General features: G+C 38.9%; 1 protein-coding gene across 3 annotated transcripts in view; it reads left to right on the forward strand.

Annotated features, from left to right (window-relative positions):
- Positions 1 to 16,885, forward strand: part of LOC114455582 (uncharacterized) — a 51,077-nt gene extending 34,192 nt beyond the window's left edge. For 2 of the 3 annotated variants that reach the window (XM_028436908.1, XM_028436910.1), the window contains exons 5-7: positions 1,700 to 1,844; positions 12,192 to 12,334; positions 13,919 to 16,885. In XM_028436908.1, the coding sequence (XP_028292709.1) occupies positions 1,700 to 1,844; positions 12,192 to 12,334; positions 13,919 to 14,017 (387 nt within the window). In that variant the 3' untranslated portion in view covers positions 14,018 to 16,885. The remainder of the gene's footprint in view (positions 1 to 1,699; positions 1,845 to 12,191; positions 12,335 to 13,918) is intronic. The other variant, XM_028436909.1, reaches the window with a different exon arrangement.
- Positions 16,886 to 22,829: the final 5,944 nt, after the last annotated feature.

A 22,829-nucleotide genomic window follows, 5' to 3' on the forward strand; every position in this document is an offset into this window, starting at 1 on the left:
GAGAAGGCAGAATAATCCATGACACTACAATGTACTGTATGTCTACCTTTTAATTGTGTGTACTTTATTTTTGACATACATTTTTTTTTTAATTGTGAGTTTTTTTATTTATCATTATCGATTTTGTTTCCGCACAGGAGTTAAAAACTAATATTTTCTTTAAAAAATGATAAATATTTCTAAAAAATGGAATTTAAAAAATTAAAGTGGAAAAAACAGAATTTGGAAAAAAATAAAGCGAATTTTAAAGGGCCCTACATGTGATTACCCATCTGTTCCCACTCTCCCTCAGACACCAATACGTGGTACAGACCACAAGGACGCAAAGCAGACATCTAAGTGGTCTGTTCCACCCGAGTATGTTTGGGACTTTAGTCTTCCTTTTCCGCTTGCTTTGCAGTGTAACCGTTGTGCCTAACGCTGTGATGGGAACTTCAGAGAACCAATAGTAACACCCCAAAACAGCTCATGGAACACTCTGTATAAAGATCTTTGATTGGCTGAAAAGTCTTGTCACGTTCTTGGATTTCTAAAGCTCTTATACAGGGCCAAAAGAAGCTCCAAAATGACAGTGTCCACTTAGAACACTTCGAATTACAATATGCTCAAAGGTGATTATGAATTTTTGACCAAATGAAGCAAAAAAACGTATGTACCGCAGCTTTAATTTGCAGCTACACCTACAGCATCCACTTAAAGGATGCTGTAGGTGTATGCAATTTACAGAATCATGAGGTGCTCTAAACTCCCCCCTCCCCTCCTGAAAAACTTACCGGTCTTCTTGGAAACACTTATGTGCATGTGCACAACTGTGGAACTCATTGCAACGGTTTTCTCCCTAGAGACTAGAAACAAATGTTGTGACTTTATCTTGTGTTATTGAAGAGTTTTCTGATGTTTTAGAGACATTAAAGCATGTATCACACTCTGCTTTGAAGACAGTCAGAGGCTCAGAGCTGCTCCTCGCACACAAGCAGCCGCTCCTCCGCCTCCTGATCCCAGCTGATCAAAGCAGGCACACTCCACAATGCTAATGAAATGAGTCTGTTTTCTGTCTCAACCTTATATAATGTTTCTCTTATAGTTTTACAAGCTATTTATTCCGTCTGTTATCACTATCTCAATCTGACTCGACACAGTCTGCTGCACACCGAGTTAGAGGGACCGTTCCTACTGAACACGTTTGTGCCTTTATTCTGTCGCTTCTCCGCCTCTGTCTTCCTTTTTCCTCTTCTCTTGCCATGTAACCACTGTGCCAAAAGCCACGTTAGAGACTTCGGCTGGAATATATTACCATGTGACTTTCCCTACTCTCAGATCGAGAACGCGCATTGACTTTTGACGAGCAGCTCAAGTAGCCAATAGTAATGCTTAAAACAGTTAATGGGCTCGCCCTTTTGGTAGAAAGATCTCTGATTGACTGAAGTCCATCTGCTGTTTTTCTAAATCTCATTTACAGGGTCAGGAGAAGGAGCAGAGCTTCACTGTCCACTCAGAACACTTTGGATTAAAATATGCAATACGATATAAGATGATTATGGATTTTTGACCAAATAAAGCAAAACAAAAATTACATATTGCAGCTTTATTGACTGATTAGCAAAAGTGAAGGTCATTTAAATTTGTATTATTATTTCATTTTTGCATCTTGTATAATGTTTGTATGTGCATAATACAAAGGTCTTGTACTTTTCATCAGGAACATTCAGACGCTGCTTCTTCACTTACCATTAAAGAACTGGAGGAGGGGCAACAGTATTGTGCAAAAGTGCAATATGTTACACTTTTGAGCAATGATACTGAACTGTCCAGCTGTATCCAGTGTGAGAGCATTCCTTTTTCAGGTGAGAGTCAACTGTTCACTTATTTTTGAGTCAGCTTTTTAATATTTTGGGGCAAGAATCCCTCTTTTAATTACCAAACTGTTAACAAAAAGTTAAAGTTGATGATGCGGCCAATATGGCAGAGCAGTCGATGTGTGTATTTTTCAGCAAGTCGGGCACACAATTGTCTAGGGAAAGCGACTGTCAGGAGGCTGTTCCGAGCATCATTCTTGCTTGAGATGACTGAACTGGCACAGCCACTGAAAACCTCCAATTCTTTTAATAATGAGCTTTGGAAGTTGTGGGAATAGGGGATGCGCTCAGGCACATAGATATCTATGCTCAGGCACTCACAGCTCGACCCTTTAAAGTTACACCTGACACTGCCCGAAACCAAATGAAGTTGATTTTTTAAAGTTCGTGTAAAGCAAAAATAAATTTGTGTTATGAGTTTGTCATACCATAGAAACATGTGTCATTGACCACTGAGCCAAATTTTAAAGATGAAAAAGTTTGTAAATGTATATACTGTATTAGGGATGGGTGATATTGACAAAGAAATTATCCGGATAATTTCTGGTATTATCACAATAACGATAAAAATTACGATAAATTAAAAAAAAAATTAAAAAAACATTCACAACTTAGTGTAAACAGGTTCCTTACAAACACAAATAAATTTGAATACATCAGCACTAGACACATTAAAAAAGGCTACAATAGCTGCTGACTCAGCGTTCATGAGCTGATATTTTATGGAATATATTAGTGCATGTTGAAGTGCATTGTATGTAATTTATTTCTTTCCTCACTTGGAATAAAATTATTTTCTAAAAAAAAAAAAAGCACAAATAACTCCAATAATTTTCTCTGCTGATTAATCTTGTTTATTTCATATTTGATACCGAGTTATATAAAGTTATGATTGATAACTCTCTGATTTCCTATAATTAAACCAGATCAAGCTTGATGATTTAATCATTCAGTATATTTAGGTATAATAATCTCAATAGTTACATTAGTCTAATGGGACCAGCTTTGTCTGTGAACATGTGAAAAATAATTACAAAAAAATTGTTTCACAAGTTGGGATGTATGAATAGTGACATTAGTATTTATGCTAACATTTATTTCACACAACGTGTTTCATGTTAACTTTTATACTTCCATTCAAGTGTTAAATCTGACCATAAACAAATCGGTGGTTCTCTGTGGCTTTTTTGAGCATTCTTGGCTAAATTGAGGGACAAATGGACTGTGGCCCTCGCTAATTTCCGACATGGGAATTTATCGTTTATATCGTGGGATGACATATTCTTACCGGTGAGAATGTTTTTGAAGATAAATCATAAACGTTAAAATATTGCACATTCCTATAATGTATTGTAGTTTTTACACAGATAGAGGGGTGCAATCGACACACCGGATGCTAATGCATGTAAAGAAGCTCACAGTAAGAGGAAATGACACAGAAAGCAGAGCAGCAGTCTGGTGGTTAAAGTATAAATTACCATAAAAAGCTGTAAATTGACTGATATGTAGACGTGGGGAAGTGAGGAGGTGAATTCATGTGTAGATAGAAACTCATCAATTTGAACTAACCAGAATGTAATTGAAAGCAATACATGTTTATTGATATTTACCATGCAAAGATTTCATGTTATCGATCCCATTCAGAGGAGTAGTGATACTGTATATAAGTTCAGTCATGTACAGGCAGGCATAAGGTATTATTTGCCACCCCTTGTGAATAATGGTCTCACCCTGGCCAAATTTTGGGGAGTCAAATTTTTTAAGTTAGTTTTTTAACATTTAGCTTTTCACTGACCCAGAAAGTACCTGTGATCTAATCGGATTCATCTCAGTGAAGCATGGAGGATGGTATTGTTTTGTTGAAAGACCCATTAAGTAAGTAATTTATTTATAAAGCGCTTTATGCAGATAGAATCACAAAGTGCTGTACAGAGCTGTGGTGAAAATACAAGTTCAACATCAACATAGAATAATTAAACATGGGTGCATATACATCATAAGAGCACCAACATAAATGGATAATACTTATTTAAAATCCAGTTAACTAAAAGCTTTTCTGAAAAGTAAAGTCTTGAATAGTTTTTTAAAAGTGTCCACACATTTAAGCTCACGGAGAGACTGGTGCAGGTTATTCCAGAGTCTGGGGGCCACAGCCTGGAACACCAGGTCTCCTCTGGTTTTAAATTTTGTTTTTGGGATCTTTAGGAGACCCTGGTCTGAGGACTGAAGGCTTCGCCCTGAAGTGTAGGGGCACAACAAGTCCATGATACATTGAGGAGCCTGACCATGTAACGCTCAGAACGTAAGAGCTAAGATTTTGTGTTCTATTCGAAACTTAACTGGAAGCCAGTGCAGAGTAGAAAGAATGGGGGTAATGTGGGACGTTCTGGGAGCACCAGTTAAAAGTCTGGCAGCAGCGTTCTGAACGATCTGGAGTTTGTTTAGGGTTGACTTATTAAAACAAGTAAAAACAGAATTACAATAGTCAATGCATGAAGATATAAATGTGTGTGACCAGTTCGAGATCCGATTTTGATAACAGATGCCTCACTTTAGAGATATTTCTCAGGTGGTAAAAACTGTTTTTGGTCAGTTGACGACAGTCAACTGACCACTCTACAGTCAACTGACTGTAGAGTGGAAGAATGCATACATTTTTCAGGGTTTCCCCCAGTGCTTTTTAGGCCTGGCAGGCCGCCAGGCTTTACTTGCTCCCCCGCCAGGCTAATCTTCTCTTGTTTATTTATTTTAAACATTGTTTTTTCATGAGGAGTGGCTCATCCCACCTTCTATATATCTTTGCCCAGAGCTCTATGCCTGTTACAGACATGATTAGCAGGAGATATACAGTATCATCAAAAACATTCTCACTGGTAAGAATATGTCGCTGTTACCGGAAGCTCAGCGCTGTCAACGCTACTCACACACACAGCTCTGCTTTTCACAATTTACCTGAAGCTGTGACAAGCAGCGATACATCGCGCACCGTCACTTGGTTAAGTCCAGACACCCATCCAAGAAAGTGAACCAGTCTAACTTCCTCCATCAGATCCACCCAAAGTTCCCACAAACACGGTGCTCTACTAAAGCGTGCTAAGCTAACCCACGACACATAAGACTAACGCTAACCACTTCATGAAAGGCAGAGACTAGTAAAAAGCATAGACATTATAATACATATAATACGACGCCGCATTGATTGCTGCCGCCCACGAGAGCAGTGCTCAACACGGTGGGCATCTTGGACCAGAGGCAGTCGCTCCTACAGTTCATTACATCTATAGAGGAATTATGTGCTTACATAATTAAGGGGCCAATCCCGCAGGGCCAGGGAACCGCGTATGTAAGCATACGCAGTTCCTCGGACCAGCAGTGCTAGGAACCCTATTCGTTCCAATTATTATTATTAGGGGGCCAAGTCAGTGGGGCCTGGGGACCGAGTATGTAAGCATACGCGGTTCCTAGGACCAGCGGTGCTAGGAACCCTATTGTATTTGTTCTAATTATTATTATTACGAGTACAGTGCCTGTCGGAAGTATGCATTTATGTGGGAGCATAAGGGGTATAATTGCGTATTTTTGTATCTTTCTGTTGTGTTTTTGTGCATTTTTTGTATAATTATTTGTTTTTGTTACTCATTTTTATATTTCTTTTGTTTGATGTATTTTTCTGTAATGTATGTTTTTGGAGTCATTATGTGTATTTTTGTATCGTTCTGTTGTCTTTTTGTGCATTGTTTGTATAATTATTGTTTTTTGTTGCCATTGCAGTGTGATTCTGGAATCTTTTTGTGTATTTTTGTATCTTTTTTAGTGTAGTTTTTGCATTTCTGTTGTTATTTTGTGTATTTTTTTTTATAAATATTTAGTTTTGTGTATTTTGAGTCATTTTCATGTTTGTTGTTGTTTGGTGTATTTTTCTGTAATGTATGTATTTTGGAGTAATTTTGTGTGTTTTTGGAACCTTTTTGTGTGTGCGTGTGTGTGAAAAAGAGAGAGAGAGAGACCCGGAAGTACCACGTAAAATAAATGTTTTGCAACACCAAAGTCGCAATTCTCTTTTTCAACGGCTCTGTGTGCGTTCACCATGTACATCCCGATGGAGTGCATGCACGCGCATCAGCCGTGCGTGTGTGTGTGTTTGTTTACATTGTAGCTGCTAGCATCTTTCTTAGCTCATAGAAGAATATAAGAATAAACACTCACCGTTGCGCGGAACAAACAATAATCATAGCGGACTCATCCGCTCACAATAACGTTACATTCCTCTGTTTGAAGAATCAGAATGTTTGTGATAAGGTCGGCTAACGACCGTCAGCACAGCCACCGCCCACACTCATGGAGATGAAGGAGGAAGTGGAGTCTGTGACCCGAGATTTAAAGTAAATTTGGAATCACAGGAATAATATTAAATAATCATGAAATATTAACTTAAATGACTTTTAGCGGTACAAAAACGTTTTTAATATTGACCTTTTTTTTTTTTAAACCCAAACAAACGTCATGAACCCGGAACCGGAAGTGGCGATAGATATAGATGGTGTGCTAGCGCCCACTCACACCCTGAGGTCAAAAGTTGAATAGGTTTCATTTCGGGGCCATCCAGAAGTGAAATAAAATTAAAATAAACATTTTGAAATGACCAAATGACTCCAAAATAACAGATGCACACACTTGGGGTATTTGGAACCCGTCGACCAAGTTTCAGGTCGAACTCGCACCGCGTCGGGGAGATATTTGCTCCGCACGCACGCATGCACACACACACACCCACAGACCATCCTTGTTTTCATAGATAGATAGGTATATAGTTGCTTTTTATAGTTCTGTTGGTAAAAGTGGTGCTGCAGAATAAACTGTGCAAGAGAGAGCGGTGCCCTTTGGAGGGTGGGTCCAAAACCCCCAGGGGACCTTGGACGCAAAAACTCACATATATCCGCTAGTAGGTGGCACTATAACAAAGGTCAACGCGTTTTGGCCTATAACTCCCACACTGTTTTTTTGCACATGCAAAAACTTCATATCCACAGATTTCTTGAATAGCACTGAATCATTTGGACGAGACCACGCCCATTAATGGGAAATGTCTATCTCTTAAATGACAACCTTTTACCAAACTTGGTGGGTATGATCTTGGGTCGCTCCTGAGGCCATATCTTGAAGTTAATCGCGATTGGTCAAAGTGGGCGTGGCTTATTACAACATAAATTATAAATAAACAAATATTTATTTCAGCTGAAGTATTATGTTGAGGGCTGTGAAATTTACAGAGTATATATAGCAGAGCACACAGGCCACCCATATCAAAAAGTGTGCCACTAGGTCACGCTGTAATGGGTGCAAATGCATTTTGGCTTGTAACTTTCACATTTTAAATCACATCTTCCAAATCTTCATATCTACCTGTTCACTGCAGTTGGCACGTTGGCCTTTGTCCTGACGCTCGCCCCAAGCCCATCATCCTTTGTGACTTATTTCCATGGGCTCTGCGAAACCTGGGGGCCGAGTCCTGCTGGAAGGCTTGGCCCCCTTTCATAACTGCTTGCAGTTCAAGTTAAAGTTGTCATAAATCGCTCAGTTCTCAAGCATTTTTTGGGGTTTGTTTGTAACAAACGTCAGACATGATAGATGGATAAATGGAAAGATAGAAATAGAACAAAAGGAACCCAGAAAACATTCAGATGTGCTCAGGTTTTTTATTGACGACATTGTTTAAGGCTATACATTGCATTTGACAATTAAATATTATAAACAAATATAAATATTAATATATTCTCATATTATTGTATTATTATTATTATTATTATTTATTTATATTTTATAATGTCGGCACTGGTATTCTAATTGTATTAATATTGCTATTATAATTATTTTATATTCTCATATTACCTTATTATCAATAAATATTGTTTATAATATTATTGTTTTTATTATTGTTACTGGATTCCTATAATATTTTGTTATTGCTATATTATTATAGTAGCAGCGGCACAGAGCAATTGTTGGAGTTGCTCCGTTACAATTGCTCTTCAATGTAAAGTCCTGGTTGCTTTCTCACATGGTTTAAGACCGCACCAAGATTCACTTGAGCCAAACCGAGACCCATATTTTTCAGAGGACCAGAGTTCGCTTGTTTGCTCCACACCAGAGTTCCAGTGACCTGTCGCATATTACAAAAAGACCAGAGTATCAAAGAGGCCGAGGTGAGCTTGCGTGCCCTGATGGAACGTTTCTAGCTGGATACACGATGTATTCCTGGGATTTCTGGAAGATCGTCTGACTGTCTTTACTTTCCGTTGAGGATGTTGAGGATATCTACATGATTGGAACAAGGCAGCTGAGATGCTGCTAGTTGGCGGCTATCTGATTTATCGTAAAGTCTGTGGCAGTCGTTTTGGGAAGGCTGCCACTCATCACTGAAGGTTTGGGCAGGGCATTGAATTCTCAGACTTTCGTGAATGGAAAGGATGTGTCGGCCAATTGTTTGATCCCACAGTATTGGATTACTGTGACCAGAGACTTCAAGGCTACTGGAAAGAATACCAGCCTGTAACGAAAACAATTAATTATCACCAATGGGCCTCCCTCAACATGCTCAAGGATGTGTCCAATTTCACCGGGATGTTTACAGATCTGACTCAATAACCTACTCCCAGCTGAACTCTCGGCTCTGAACCATAATATCTGACTATATCAGAGGAGAGCACAGTTTATTGAGTCTACGTCTTCTCTGCTTTGGTTGAGATGGTGAGCCGCCGGTCGGCTTCTCTACCACCAGGCTTAACAAGTTTTCTGGGGGAAACCCTGCCTTTTTGTTTAAGTCCATTCATCGCAGATGCTTTTTATCGATCTACAAAAAGCATCACTAATGGCCTTGACTTTAATTAAAGATCAGTCTATGTCTTCACTAACAACCCGTGTGATAATGTAGCTCAGTGCAGGTAAAAAAAAATTTGTTCTACCAATTGACTATTTATTCCCTCATAACCCCCAGGTCTATAAAGAATTAAATAAAATGACTCTTAGAGCCTCAAACATTGGCAGCGATGGCTTGTTGCTTACTTAATTTTGCTAAGGCAATAAAAGCCAAATTGTTTGCAAAGATTTTATCTTAAATTCTTAAAACTTTCATCAGATGTTTCACAGCCTCTGTTGTCTATTTCAGCTGTAATCTATTGTTTCCCTAAAGCAGCAGCACACTGATTCAAACAATACAAGAACACATCAGCTCATCTGATTGAGCCGGTACAATTGTGTATATGAATCGCATTAAAATGATTAAAACGGCTATGGCTGGGCGGTCGGTTTATTGCAAAGTTATGCAAATGCTCAGCTTTTGTTTCTGCCCCTCAGCAAGCAGCTCAGGGATTTCTTTGCTTGGCCTTATTTGGGTGGTGTGAACATGCAGATGAAGTCTAAAGCTGATCAAACAGGCGGATTCTAGAGCGATTGTTTCTGTTTTGTCCGTTTCGGAGCACGGGGGTGGATGAGCTTTGTGTTGGCTAATGGGACAGTAAGTAGAACAATGCAGAAGAATTTAAGTCAATGTGGGACACTCTGGGACAATGTAGGACACTGTGGTACAATGTAGGAAACTCTGGGATGAGGTAGGACACTCTGGGACAATTTAAGACAGTTTGGGACACTGGGATAAATTGGGTAATTTGGGACACTCTGGGACCAAATCGGACAATTTGGGACACTCTGTGACAATTTAAGACAGTTTGGGACACTTTGGGATAAATTGGGTAATTTGGGACACTCTTGGACCAAATCGGACAATTTGGGACACTCTGTGACAATGGAGGACACTCTGTGACAATTTGAGACAATGTGAGACACTCTGGAACAATTTGGGACACTGTGTCAATGTGGGACAATGTAGGACACTCTGGGACAATGTGGAACAGCTTGGGACACTCTGGGACAATGTGGGAATATGTAAGACACTCTGGGACGATGTAGGACAATTTAAGACACTGTGGGCCACTCTGGGACACTGTAGGACACTCTGTGACAATGTGGGACAGTTTGGAACATTCTGTGACAGTTTGGGACACTCTTGGACAATTTGAGACACCCTGGGACAATGTACGACAGTATGGAACACTCTTGGACAATTTGAGACACCTTGGGACAATGTAGGACACTCTGGGACCAAGTAGGACAATTTGGGTCACTCTGTGACCAGTATTGGGAATGTTACTTTAAAAAAGTAATTAGTTATAGTTACTCACTACTTGTTCCAAAAAGTAACTGTGTTAGTAACTAAATTACTCTATAATAAAAGTAACTCATTACCAAGGAAAGTAACTATTTGCGTTACTGTTGAAAAAAAAAAAAAGTTCCTATATGTCAAAGAATTCACATTTTTTAGATGCGTGTGTCGTGAGGTGCTTCATTAAATTTGAGTTGCTTACAACGGATGTCGACAAAGTCTTCTCTCCTGGATATAATGAACACTTCACATACACGTTCTTGCCTTTGACCACAATTAAGTAGTGTTTGTATCGTCACCTTAAAAATGCCAGCTTTTCATCAGACTGCTCCACGCTCGCCATCTCTGCTGCTTCATTCAATCTGCAGTGTGTGTGTGTTTGTCCCGTGTGTGTCGCGTGTGCTGGCACGTTGCCTTAGCCAATCATTATCGCTCACCTTGTTTTTAACCCACCTCCTCACAACACCTGAGTAACCCCCAATTTCCACTGGAGCTGATAGGTTTCCATTTTAGTCAATGTGTTAATTTTCACCGGGTCCGCTGCGGTGCGTGTCTGCTCCTTCCCAGATGCGGTAGTCCGGCGCCCTCCGCCAGATATACGCAGGGCTTCTATTTCTGGCGGACACCGGAGCACGACGCATCAATCAGCACAGAGCAAATGAAGCTAAACAGGAAATTAAGCACGTACTCCGCAATAAAATATCGGGTTACTTTTCAAAATAAAACACTTCAGATTATATTTCAAGTAAATACATCACCAAAACGTCATAATGTGTAAAAACAAATTCACATCCACTATATTGTTTCCTCTCATACTGTAACTACACTGTAAACTGCAGCAACTTTGATTTAGTTTATGTTTTACTGGTGCAGTTTTTTCTCTTCTCTCTTGGCTGTTGCTAAAAAATGTGGCTATGACAAATCCAGAGTCCAACCTTCTTGTTCTCCTTCGTTAGGAACACTGACCTGTTTATCTGTTTATTGTTGCGTTTATAACACATACATTTAACTGCGTTCTCGCGCAATTATATAAATATCGTGAGAACTGATCTGTCTCTTGACGTCACAGTCGTTCAACCGGAGCGCACCGCGGCGCACTCAAAACGCAACCGGTGTGAATTACCGGACGGCGGACAGCGGTGAAATACTGGATCAGTGCCGTGGCGCAGCGGAGACGTATCCAGTGGAAACCCCGGGTAAGAAGCCAGGGTTGCTTTTGGATAACAGTTTATTCAATCACTGCATGTAACCCACCGCATTTAACGTTCAGTAACGATAACGGCGTAAAAAGTAATTAGTTAGATTACCTCGTTACTGAAAAACAAACGCTGTTACATAACGCCGTTATTCCAAACACTGTCTGTGACAATTTAGGACTCTGTGACAATTTGAGACACTCTAGGACAATGTCTGACACAGTGGGACAATGCAGAACAATGTGCGAGACTCTGGGACAGTTTGGGACAATGTGGGAATATGTAAGACACTGGGACAATGTAGGACAATTTAAGACACTGTGGGCCACTCTGTGACAATGTGGGACAATGTAGGACAGTTTGGGACACTCTTGGACAATTTGAGACACCCTGGGACAACATGCATACTCTTCAAATGTAAACAAATCCCACTTCCCACAAACTGTATAGTGCACATTTTAAAGATGAACAAATGGTCGAATACCAGCAGCTCACGACCCAACATAAATTTAGTATTAAAACTCCTGAATTTCTTCTTCTTTTCAGATCCTCTTTCATCTTCATTTTCCCCAGTGTCGGCAGCAGCCTTCCTTTTTTGCAGTTCAGGTTTTACAACACCCGATAGATATATCCACGTTTGTTTTTTCCTACCTAATTTTACAACTGTATTTCAGCACCTATTGTTTGTTTTGCGCCGTTCTGTTTGTCTTTTCCGATAACCACAATCATGCCAACGTAAGTGCTTAGCCAATTGTTGAATGACATGTCACGACATAGTGTTAGTACAACAAGCAGTGTTGCCAGATACACATTACGTTTTAAATTCTAAACACCATCCTAAAATTGTGGGTTGGCAGGTGTTAATATAAACCCCTGATTATAATATTCTGTGTGTACTTGTGTTTGCGTTGATTTTTTCAGCAGGTTCTAAAGAAAAAAAGATAACAGCTGGGGTGTTTACCATCCTCCTCATTGTGATCCTGATCGTTGGGATTGTGTACATTTGTATCTTTCATCGCAGAACAATCAAACATTGGATGCAACCTCCATGTGAAATCCCAGTTGTGAGTTTAACACACTAACATTACAGTCACACTTTTAAACATCAAATAATGAAAAATAACATAGTCATTGTCCAAAGTTGGAAGAATGCTTGCCAAGAAGATTCAGCTCCTCCCGTTCCTAATCTTTGTAAGCAGTTTTAGCAATCTGCAGAAGCAGATTACGCCAATGTTTATCAGAGTTATCAAATATACAGTACAGTATTTGAGAAGTCTGCTCCCACACAAAAATTCAACTCTCAGATACATTGCATTGTAAGGGTATGTATTTTCTTTGGTTTTGAGATTTGATTATATTCATCTCTCCTTTAAGTATAATTCACGATGCATCAAATCTCCCATTGATGAAACATGATTCAGGCATTGACCACAATTACTCACTTTTTGCAAACTTAAGGGCGGATTCACAAAAGGTTTAGTGGTATTAAAACGTGTGAAAACGTCACTCCACGCACTAATAAGGAGTACAAAGCCCAGAGAGTCAGGTCTTCAGTGCGTCAGAATGCGACCTCATTCCATTTAGCACGTTTCCTTCTACTGAATATGCATAGTGGCGGATCTCTCAGGGGAAGCAAAAATATGGGAGGAGAAAATGCAAATTAATTAATGCAGGGGAAGCAAAGCGATTCATGAAATCTGGAACTGTTTGCAGTGATTGTTTTAGTACAGAAAAATAGTACAACTGAGAATCAGGTGCAGACAGATGGGGGAAAAAATATCATTATGTTTTTAAGTTGTTTTTTTTTTTTTTTTAAATTAAAAAATAAACTTTTTTTGTTTATTTAGTTTTTTACATTATTATATGTTTGTGCAGCAGACAGAGAAGTCCATCTGCCTAAAATTTAACTTCTTCAAATGTCAATGTGTTTGTGCACACAGACGTCGCCCCATTAAACAAGCAAAACTCTCATTTAGATAGGGGCGGTCTACACCAGTTCTGCTCATGCACTAATGATTGCTGCAATCTTAGTGAGTTCCGCACAGCAGGTGAGGAAACTGTCACTAAAGGATTTAGGAAAGCAACTGGATTACCACCCTTTATTTCAGATCTTTGTGAATCCGCCCCTTATATTCTAATGTAGGCTGACCATATTTTGACTTTCAAAAAAGAGGACACTTGGGCGGACCTCGGCATACTCAAAAAGTGTCATGAAGTAGGATAGTACGGCCGGGTTAAGTTTCCATGAAGTATATCACCTTATATAGCCCAAAATGGTGCATTAGGGTAATACCCGTAACTCTGGGCTATTACCTGTTAGATAGAGAGCTGATCATGATAATCCCATAAGGGGTTAAAAACAGGCGATCTTCCATCCTATAGAGCAAATATTAGTGGCGTTACGGTCTTTTAAATTAACGTGTTTCCGAGATGTGAAAAGAGGACATGTCCGGGTAAATTCAGACGTATGGTCCCCCTATTAAATGTAATTCAGTTTCATAGTGGAAAATATATCACACAAATCTTATGGCACTTATTGAAGCAAATTGAGGAAGTTAATCGAAAATGAAAAAAATATATATATATAATAAAAATAACAATAACTGTATTATCCTTACTGTGTTTGTGATTGAATTTTTATGTTTCAGGTTTTTCTTCAGCCGATTTCTGGAAAGCACAAGTCCCCGCTCATCAGCAGTCCTGTAGATGAACAGTGTGATGTGTTGTCCATCATTGAATCTGAGTGAAGAATAAGGGCAGAACAATAATTTCCTCTCTCTGCCTGGCTGCATATAAGGATACTGCAAGAAAAGCTTAACAGATTTTACAAGTTTTACGTTGTATTTTTTTTTTCCCAATTTATTTATGATTTTTAACATTTTACATGTGACACTAAGACAGAAAAAGACATACAGCCAGGCATAGCGTGTACATAAAGATACAGTCCAAAGTTCAAAATTTATTGTAAACACAAATACCTGGATAAAGCAAGAAAACCGTACCACTACACAAAACAACAAAATACGCAATACTAACAATGAGGCTATTTACATCATTAAAAATATCCACAATTTAGCCACAAAACAATTAAATATAGTTGGGGTCGTCTAAAGTTTTAAATACTCTAAAATAGGTTTCCACGTGATATAGAATATATGTAGGTTCCCTGACATTTCATATCTAAGTTTTTCAATGTGGAGTACTCCAATAAATTCCCTCAACCAAACTTCAAATACAGGTGGGGCATCTGATTTCCACATTTTCAAAATACATCTTTTTGCAATAACCATACCATAAGCAAAAGTTGTACACAATTTTTTGTCCTCCTTTTCTAGTGCACTAGAGATGCCCAACAAGGCAGATTCAGGGTCCCGCTCCAGATTAATTTTAAATATAGAAGAGTACCATTTAAATACTAAACACCAAACGTTTTTAATCTTTGGGCATTCCCAGAAGTGATGTGCCAATGTACCATTGAAGATCTTGCATCTTCCACACAGTGGGGAAGTTTGAGGGAACATTTTATGTAACTTAGTTCTTGAATAATGTAACCTATGCAAAACTTTAAATTGAATTAATTGTAATCTAGAATTAATAGAACAATAAGGAATATCCTTTAATGCTTGTTTCCAAATGTTATCCTGAATTCTTATATTAAGGTCAGCCTCCCATTTATGCTTAATTTTATCATCTGTTTGGGCCAGTTTATAAGAAAAAGTTTCAATCTATTTAGAAATTAATCCCTTTGCGTCTGGGGGGCCGAGTAAGAGCTTAAACAAGGAGTTGTCTTCTGGGAGAAAATTATGTAAAGCAATGTTTTGACTTACATAATTTCGAATTTGCAGATATCTGAAAAAATTTGATTTTGGCAAGTCATTTTACTTCTAGTTTTTCAAAGGAACAAAGACGTTTATTAATATAGAGATCTTTTAAAGAAATGATGCCTCTCCCATTCCACTCTTTAAAAACTGAATCTGCACCCGGCCGCCAACTCCCAGCTTGCCGGAGCCCTCTCCGTCTGGCCAGCCGGAGGTCTTCCCGTCTGTCTCGCCAAAGCCTGCGCCGCCTCATGGGAGGCCGCCGGACTCCTGCTCCTCGGCCTCGCCTACGCGATGGTCCCTTGTCCTTTCCGGCCTGCCGCCTGGCAGACCGCCGGTCTGGTCTATATGAATGAGAGATTCAATGTGTTTATTTAATCTATTTGCAATTATTTTGAAGTTCATGTTAAGCATTGTATGATATGTGGTCGGATTTTTATTGTATTGAACTATATCTGTGTATAGCCCTGTTATTTTGCTGCCCCCGTAACTGACGAGCCAAAAGAGTATGTGATTTATCCCCTAATTCAAAATGGTGCATCCGGAGTTGAGACAGCTGGTCACTGACTTGTTTTGTCAGAATTGTATTATAGTTATACTTACGATTGATAATTTCTTGTAGTGTCTCTTTATTATCTTGTTTATACTGAGCCTCCAAATGGGATATTTTATGATCACTTTCTGTCAATCTTAAGTTTCTTAATTTCTTGAGCGATGCTACATAAGAAATGATGTGACCTCTCATGACAACTTTAAAAGTTTCCCACAAGATTGAGTCTGGTATATCAGAGGTGTCGTTTGTTTCTAAAAAGAAATTAAATTTTACATGAAAGGTATTTACAGAAATTAGGGTCATTAATTAAATTTGGTTGAAATCTCCAGGGTGTTTTTGGTATTGGTTGATTAAAATCAAATGTAACACTAGTAGGAGTGTGATCTGAGATCACAATGTTATATTTTGTGTGTTGGACATTTGGAAGAAGTTTAGAGTCTAAAAAAAAGAACTAAATTCTAGAATAAGAATTGTGAAACTGTGAAAAAAAATGTTGGATGCTGCAGTCGCCATATGTCTGACATTATTTGAAGAAATTAAGCTTTTTAAAATTATTGATGCTTTTGAAGGAGCATGTTGTGTTTTTGAAGATCTATCCAAATGCCAATCTAATACTGTATTAAAATCGCCAGCCGTGATCAAGTTAGTATTTGAGATATCCGGCAGCTTATCAAATGTTTTACGAAAATAACCTCAGTCATCCACATTTGGACCATAAATATTAACCAGAGTGACATTCATTGAGTAAAGCTGTCCAGTTACAATAAGAAATCTGCCATTAATATCACTAAAAGTGGTTATATGTTGAAATGGAATATTTTTTTAATAATAATATTAACCCCACGTGCTTTGCTGGAAAATGGTGATTGAAATATATGTCCCACCCAGTTACATCTCAAGTGTGCTTGCTCAGTTGGTCGGATATGATTTTCGTGCAAAAACACTACATCAGAAGACAAAGACTTTAAATGAGAAAAAACCTTTGCACGTTTAACAGAAGAGCAAAGTCCTTTTACATTCCAACTTATCATAGTGACCCCTTTATTGCTTACGTTATTTATTGCCATCATGGCATATTGTGGTATTGAATATTTTGATAGTGGGAAAATTATGGGTCTCAAACAAACACACAACTGCAATTCTATTCCTGCTTTCCCAGACAAAGCAGGAATAGAACCCAGATAAACATAAAGTTGTGAGAACGCTACCAGCAATACTTTTTTTTGTATCCCCTCCGAATGAAATTAAGAGAAAAAAAGAAAAAACACCAGGATAACCAAGAACGTTCAGAATAAGGCATATATTGAAAGGTAAACAGTTAAGAAGAATAATGTTGGTTTTACAAACCCAAGTGTGTTAACATTATTTATATAATAAGTCCAAATTAAAGCTGTGTAATTGTTACCTGATTTAATTTCCAAGGTTGACCCCAGAGGCCAAAACTAACCCGCAAAGGGTAGAAGTTGTCCATAGTGTCCAAAACCATACCTGTCAAGTATCCCGTTTTAGCCGGGAAAGTCCCGTATTTTACCCCTCTTTCCCACCATCGTCCCGTATTAGTATTTTCCCGTAAATATCCCGTATTTTAATGTAGCAATAATTAAAAGATGCCTTAATAAACTGAACGCTGTCACTAGCCTCGCGAGAACTACCACCTGAAATGGCCTGAGTGGCAGTTCTCGCGAGATTAGTGCTGACAGCAAGTGTTAATTCAATTCAAATCAATTTTATTTGTATAAAGCAATTTCCAACAAAGTCATCTCAATGCGCTGATCAAAATATGAAATTCATAATAAGAAAGAAAAAAACCCAACAAGATCCAGATGAACAAGCATTTAGCCATCTAACAAAATCAACATCATAAACACCATTAAAGAAACATAAACAATTATTTTATATAGCCTCCATATTCTCCAACAAGATATATCTCATGACACGGCAGCACATCCGTTGTTTGTGTTGGAAACACAGAGAAAATGACAACAACTCAGAACAGTGAGGAGCATCCACAAAGCCAATTCTTCCTTTTGTACCATTCACTGTAGAAAGTATGAAACATTTTCTGACCTTACCTTTGCTGAAGGTCTGGTAACTCAGTTGTTGGTCTCCCAACTTTTAAAAGCTGTCGTTTTTTCCTCAAAAAAAAGTTTCTCTATCATCGCTGGCGCTGTCATCCTGCCTGTAGCGTTATCCCGCCCAATCGCTAGAGAAGGTAGCAGCAGCGGTCACGTGGCATCTATTCACTAATGTACTGTGAACTTACGTATAGCATTTAGCATAGTGCGGTTACGTCCAAAGTAAGCTCTCTACGCTGCCTTTGGACGTAAATGGTTGTCATCTTGGGGACCTGACTGCGCATGCTCAAACACGTAAAAACACGCAATGGGAACGGAGGCAGAGGAGCAACGTGCCTTTGGGAGGGGGCGTGGCCTCCCTCTGCCTTACAGCAAAGTGGAAAAGAAAGAAAGACTGTGCAGCTGTTCCAGGAAATAGCGCTGTTTAGTAATTTGGGCTATGAAACGCACAAAATGCAGACACTTTCAAACTTATAGGTACTGTAGGCTATTGGAAATGGAAAAATAAACAATTTATAATTATATTATAATTAAAACAAATAATCAAAAAATCAATTCACCCTTGGGTAGGCACTGCCTACCTTGCCTACCCTGACGGCACTTCACTGCTCTTAGACGAGCAGGGTAAACAAATCCGGTTTGGAAACCAGCTTCTTTCAGTTTTCTCCTGTAATCTTCCAAGTGTTGACGCTGCTTCATAATTTCGGCCGAGAAGTCCGGGAAAATGTGAATCCGCTGATCTTGATACGTCAACGGGGAACGTTGAATTGCCAGCCGCATAATGCGGTCCTTGATACAATAGTTATGTATCCTGGCTATCAAAACACAAGGCCGGAGCCCTGTTAGCCATCTGTGCTCCCAGTCTGTGTGCACGATCAACTTCTACCGGCTTTGGAAAGTGTTCTTTTCTGAAGAGGTTTTCAATGAAGTTGGATACAAATTCAGCTGGTCGATCAGCCTCGATATTTTCAGGCAGACCGACTATATTCTGACGTCTGGAGCGTGCTTCAAGATTGATAACTTTATCTTGTACGTCTTGTTAACCTCTTCCTGGCGGTTAGCTGTTAGCTCAAGTGTGGCTAATCTGGTGTCGTGGTCACTGCTCATTACCTCTTCTGCCGAGAGACGAGACGCATGTTTGGCCAATGAAGCATGGTTGGCTTCCAGGGTTATTTCCAGTGCATTAAATCTCTTATCCATTTTCTTGCTCATCTCGCCTATAGCAGCAAAGATGGCTACACTTTCCGGAGTGGGACTAGCCACTAACCTCATTAGCAAGCCACTTTTGTGGGATTCACCCATTTCTTCTTCCAATCTCTTTGTCTGTGTTGTTTTTTAGGTGGCATCTTTTGGCAATGTGTTGTGTTTCCCCGGGTGATGATGTGGAGGATGAATAAGGATCGTAGATGAAACTGGCGTGCATAATAACACAAAGTTTATTAACACAAGCAGAATCAGAAGAACAGGGGAGAGACAAAAACCCTGTGAGAGCAGCCGAGGTCAGATTTACTCTGAAGCAAGAACAGGAGAGAAAAGCTTATATCTTTGACAAAGTTCTCAGATGTCACATAATTACTTAACGACCCTTTTCTGGGACACAAAGAAAGGAAGCAACATTTGTCCATTTAGGTGATAAGACCCTCACATGATGATCTCATTTTGAGGTGGAAACAAACAGCTGGTATTCTTCCAACATCCTGAGTGACCTGTGGGGATGATTAAATCCCCTGGGCTCCGCAGGGGGTCGGAGCCCAGAGTTTGAAACATTGATTGATTGTTTATTTTTGATCGTAATGTAACAAAGAGGTGATAACAGGAACAAACCTGTTCTTTGATTCTACTGTTCCTTTGCTTGGCCAGGAAGGGGAAAGGGCCCCCACCCTTGGTCCACATTTGCACTTCACAGAGGGAGACAGACCTTCTGACCTCAATGCTGAGGCTAGCACAGTCAAAGTTCAATTTAGATGATTTAATTTCCTACACATGAAACAGTAAATACACCTCATTCCCCCCTTTTCGAGGTCCATCAACCTCGAAAAAACAAAGATAACAAGCATGTCATAAATAGTCTTAAAGGTTATGACAACCCCTCATCATGTTTAGCCTTAATCATACTGTAAAATTTCCAAATGTGAAAAGGATCCTTTCAAATATCATCCTCTGCCAATTTTAATAAATCTCTAACCAATCAAAATGAGAAAACTAGTATTATTTAATTAATGCCTTATTTTTTATCTTATATTTATCAGTCTTTAACTCCAAGTTTATAGATTTACTTAACTCTAATTTTGTTATTACTTGAAAAGAAAAACATAAATGTCTAAATGTCTACGTGCATCTACATAAAGTACACACATTGAGAACCTCAGAAACAAACTAAAGGTTGCCCACTGTGAGGTCTGGTCGACCCATCGCACCTCACAGTAAGCCTTTCCTTGCCTAAGCCCCACTGGCCCTACAAATAAAAACCGGAAAAATCACAATACCTGAGGTCCCAACATAAGCACTTTAAACTATCTAGCAAACTCTAAAATGTGTATTCATTGAAATACCTAGTATAAAGTAGAAATCATTAATGAGGTATAATACATTGTAATAAACATATTCCAATACAATAAACATCACAAACATGTAGGACACATATGAATACATTGGACAATTGTTGTTGATATTCCTTTATTCAATTTATCGTTCAGTATCACAGTTCATGACGGCTTCTTTGGGGGAATTGCCATCCATATTTTGTCCTTCAGTGTCCATGGCAGGAGTGTCCATGTTTGAGGTGTCCATGTTCATATAGGCAGGTAGAATCATCTAGCCCCATCACTCCCACACTTGTTCTGGAAGGTAAAAAACATCTGACCAGTATCTTGCACCAACATTAAACACCACATGATAGCTAAATTCTAATTTTTCTTTCTGTTGTTCGTTTTTTTTTTTTCTTCTTCTTTATCGATTAATATTTAACACTCAACGCCTAATTAATGCATTATTAATACGTGATTCCATTCTTCCTTTCCGTTCCCCCCTTTAACCAAGAAACCACTTGGTTAAAATATCGTTCAGGGAATGGTGTAATCAATCAAAATGGATAAGTCTCCACTATCTCATCATCCACTACTGTCTCCTCCTCATCTGTATCATTGCTTTAGCAAAGGTCAGTACCAATGTACAACAACAGAAAATCACACAAAGTGATAAAATAGCAGCTCCCAGAACCTACAATATCTTCATAATATTCAAGAATATTCAAAAACTGTCATTCCACTAGCGAAGAACAACTGTATTGATGTGAATTTTGCATGTGAACAGGCAATCAGCTATTTCCACCAAATTATCAGAATTGTGTTTCAATAGACTGTTGAGTTGTATTTATAGACTATAATAAATTGGGATGTAATGTCTGGTATTGTTTTTGTACCTTCAGGCTCTATAGGCACTGAAAAAGTTGTCATTGAGTTATTTGTTGTGGAACTCATTTCCACAGCTGCACTTGTATGATTATCAGAAATTATTAGAATTAGCTGTTGTCATCACTGTTATTGAAACATTCTTATCTATCACTGATGTATTTGTAGAAACTATATTTGATGCAATAATACCACTAGCTATAGTGGACATTTTTTCTGTTCTACCGTCATTATTGATTTAACTAATTGCTATTGACCTTTTTGCTTTGGAATTCACTTAAACGACATATCACTAATGCTAGTGGAAGTACCACAACCCAATTAAAACCTGTGTGCTAACAGATTTCAACAATGCAGTTTTTTAGCACAACATTCATTTATTCACACCTTGGCTTTGTGGGTGATAGACAGCTCCTAAGCGTTGTTTAATTCCTAATTTTTCCTAAAATTAATCTTACTGTTTTATCCACAAATTCTTTCCCGTTGTCTGAAGATATGCGATCGGGTAAACCCCATCTACTTTAATTTCGCGACACAAAAACTTAGCAACAGACTGAGCATCTTTACGTTTGCTTGGACATGCTTCAGACCATTGTGAAAATCTATTCACAACTGGTTTTTATCATGTCAACATAATCTATAACCAAAACCCCACACACTTTTGCAATCTTTTATCCTAACTTCTCCCTTTGCCACATGGGCTAACCCATGGGCTTCCTGAATCATTAGGCCCAGTAGGTCTGAAGGCACTTCTTAACATGTCCTGTTTGTGAGCTGCACACTTAGCTATAGCTATTTCTTTTGGTTTTATCATTGCATGCAATAATTTCAATACCTGTGTATGATGTTGGATCTGAGAACCATCTGTTTTCTTAAACCCGCAATTTTCCACACAATCATGTGGTTCCCCATCTTCTGGAGTTGGCAAATTTTCAGCCGAATTTACCGTAGCGCATCTCACTAAGGTAATATCTTCCTGCTCTAAAAGTCTGTGATATCAATAAATGACATCATTTCCCTAACTGTTCTAGGTTTTAGTGCTGTATGAATAGCTTCTAAATAACTTTCAGAGATGTTTCTATGTACATGACTAATCATCTGACCTAGACAAACTACTAATCGTTAATGTTTATCGTCATAGCTGCTCCTTGTGGTTACGAAGTCAGCTCAACATGTTTGGGTTGATTACTCAATCATTGTTCTGGATTTGCTTGGTCCGTGTTCTTGAAATATTTGAGTGTGCAATGATGTGGATACTCTGGTAGCTTTGTGTTAGGCATGTTTGCCACGATGGACTTTTCCCACATAGTAGCTGATTGTAGCAGTTCTGGATCTAGATCTCCAATCCAGTATACTGAAGAGGTCTCTGATTTTTGTAGCAAAGCTCGATTGGGTTTTGTGAGAGGAATCAGCTGTTTCACGTCCTCATACCCCTATTGTCCTGCTAGTTGTCCAGACATGGGAAGATGTATAGCGTCCTTCGGCCGAATACAGGTGAAAGCAGCTTCACAATGAGTCATAACTTCCAATGGTTGATTGTTTATTTTCACCTCTATTGTTGATTCTTGCTTCGGCCCTGACACTACCAGCTGGCACCTTTAGAAACCAGGTACCGGACCCCTACATGGGTTTACCGGTCCCCTGATTTGCTGCTGTTGATCTCTGTAGCCTCCTCTGAAGCTATTCCTGAAACCTCCTCTGAA

The sequence above is a fragment of the Gouania willdenowi genome, chromosome 21, assembly GCF_900634775.1.
Source record: "Gouania willdenowi chromosome 21, fGouWil2.1, whole genome shotgun sequence".
Taxonomy (NCBI): Eukaryota; Metazoa; Chordata; class Actinopteri; order Blenniiformes; family Gobiesocidae; genus Gouania; species Gouania willdenowi.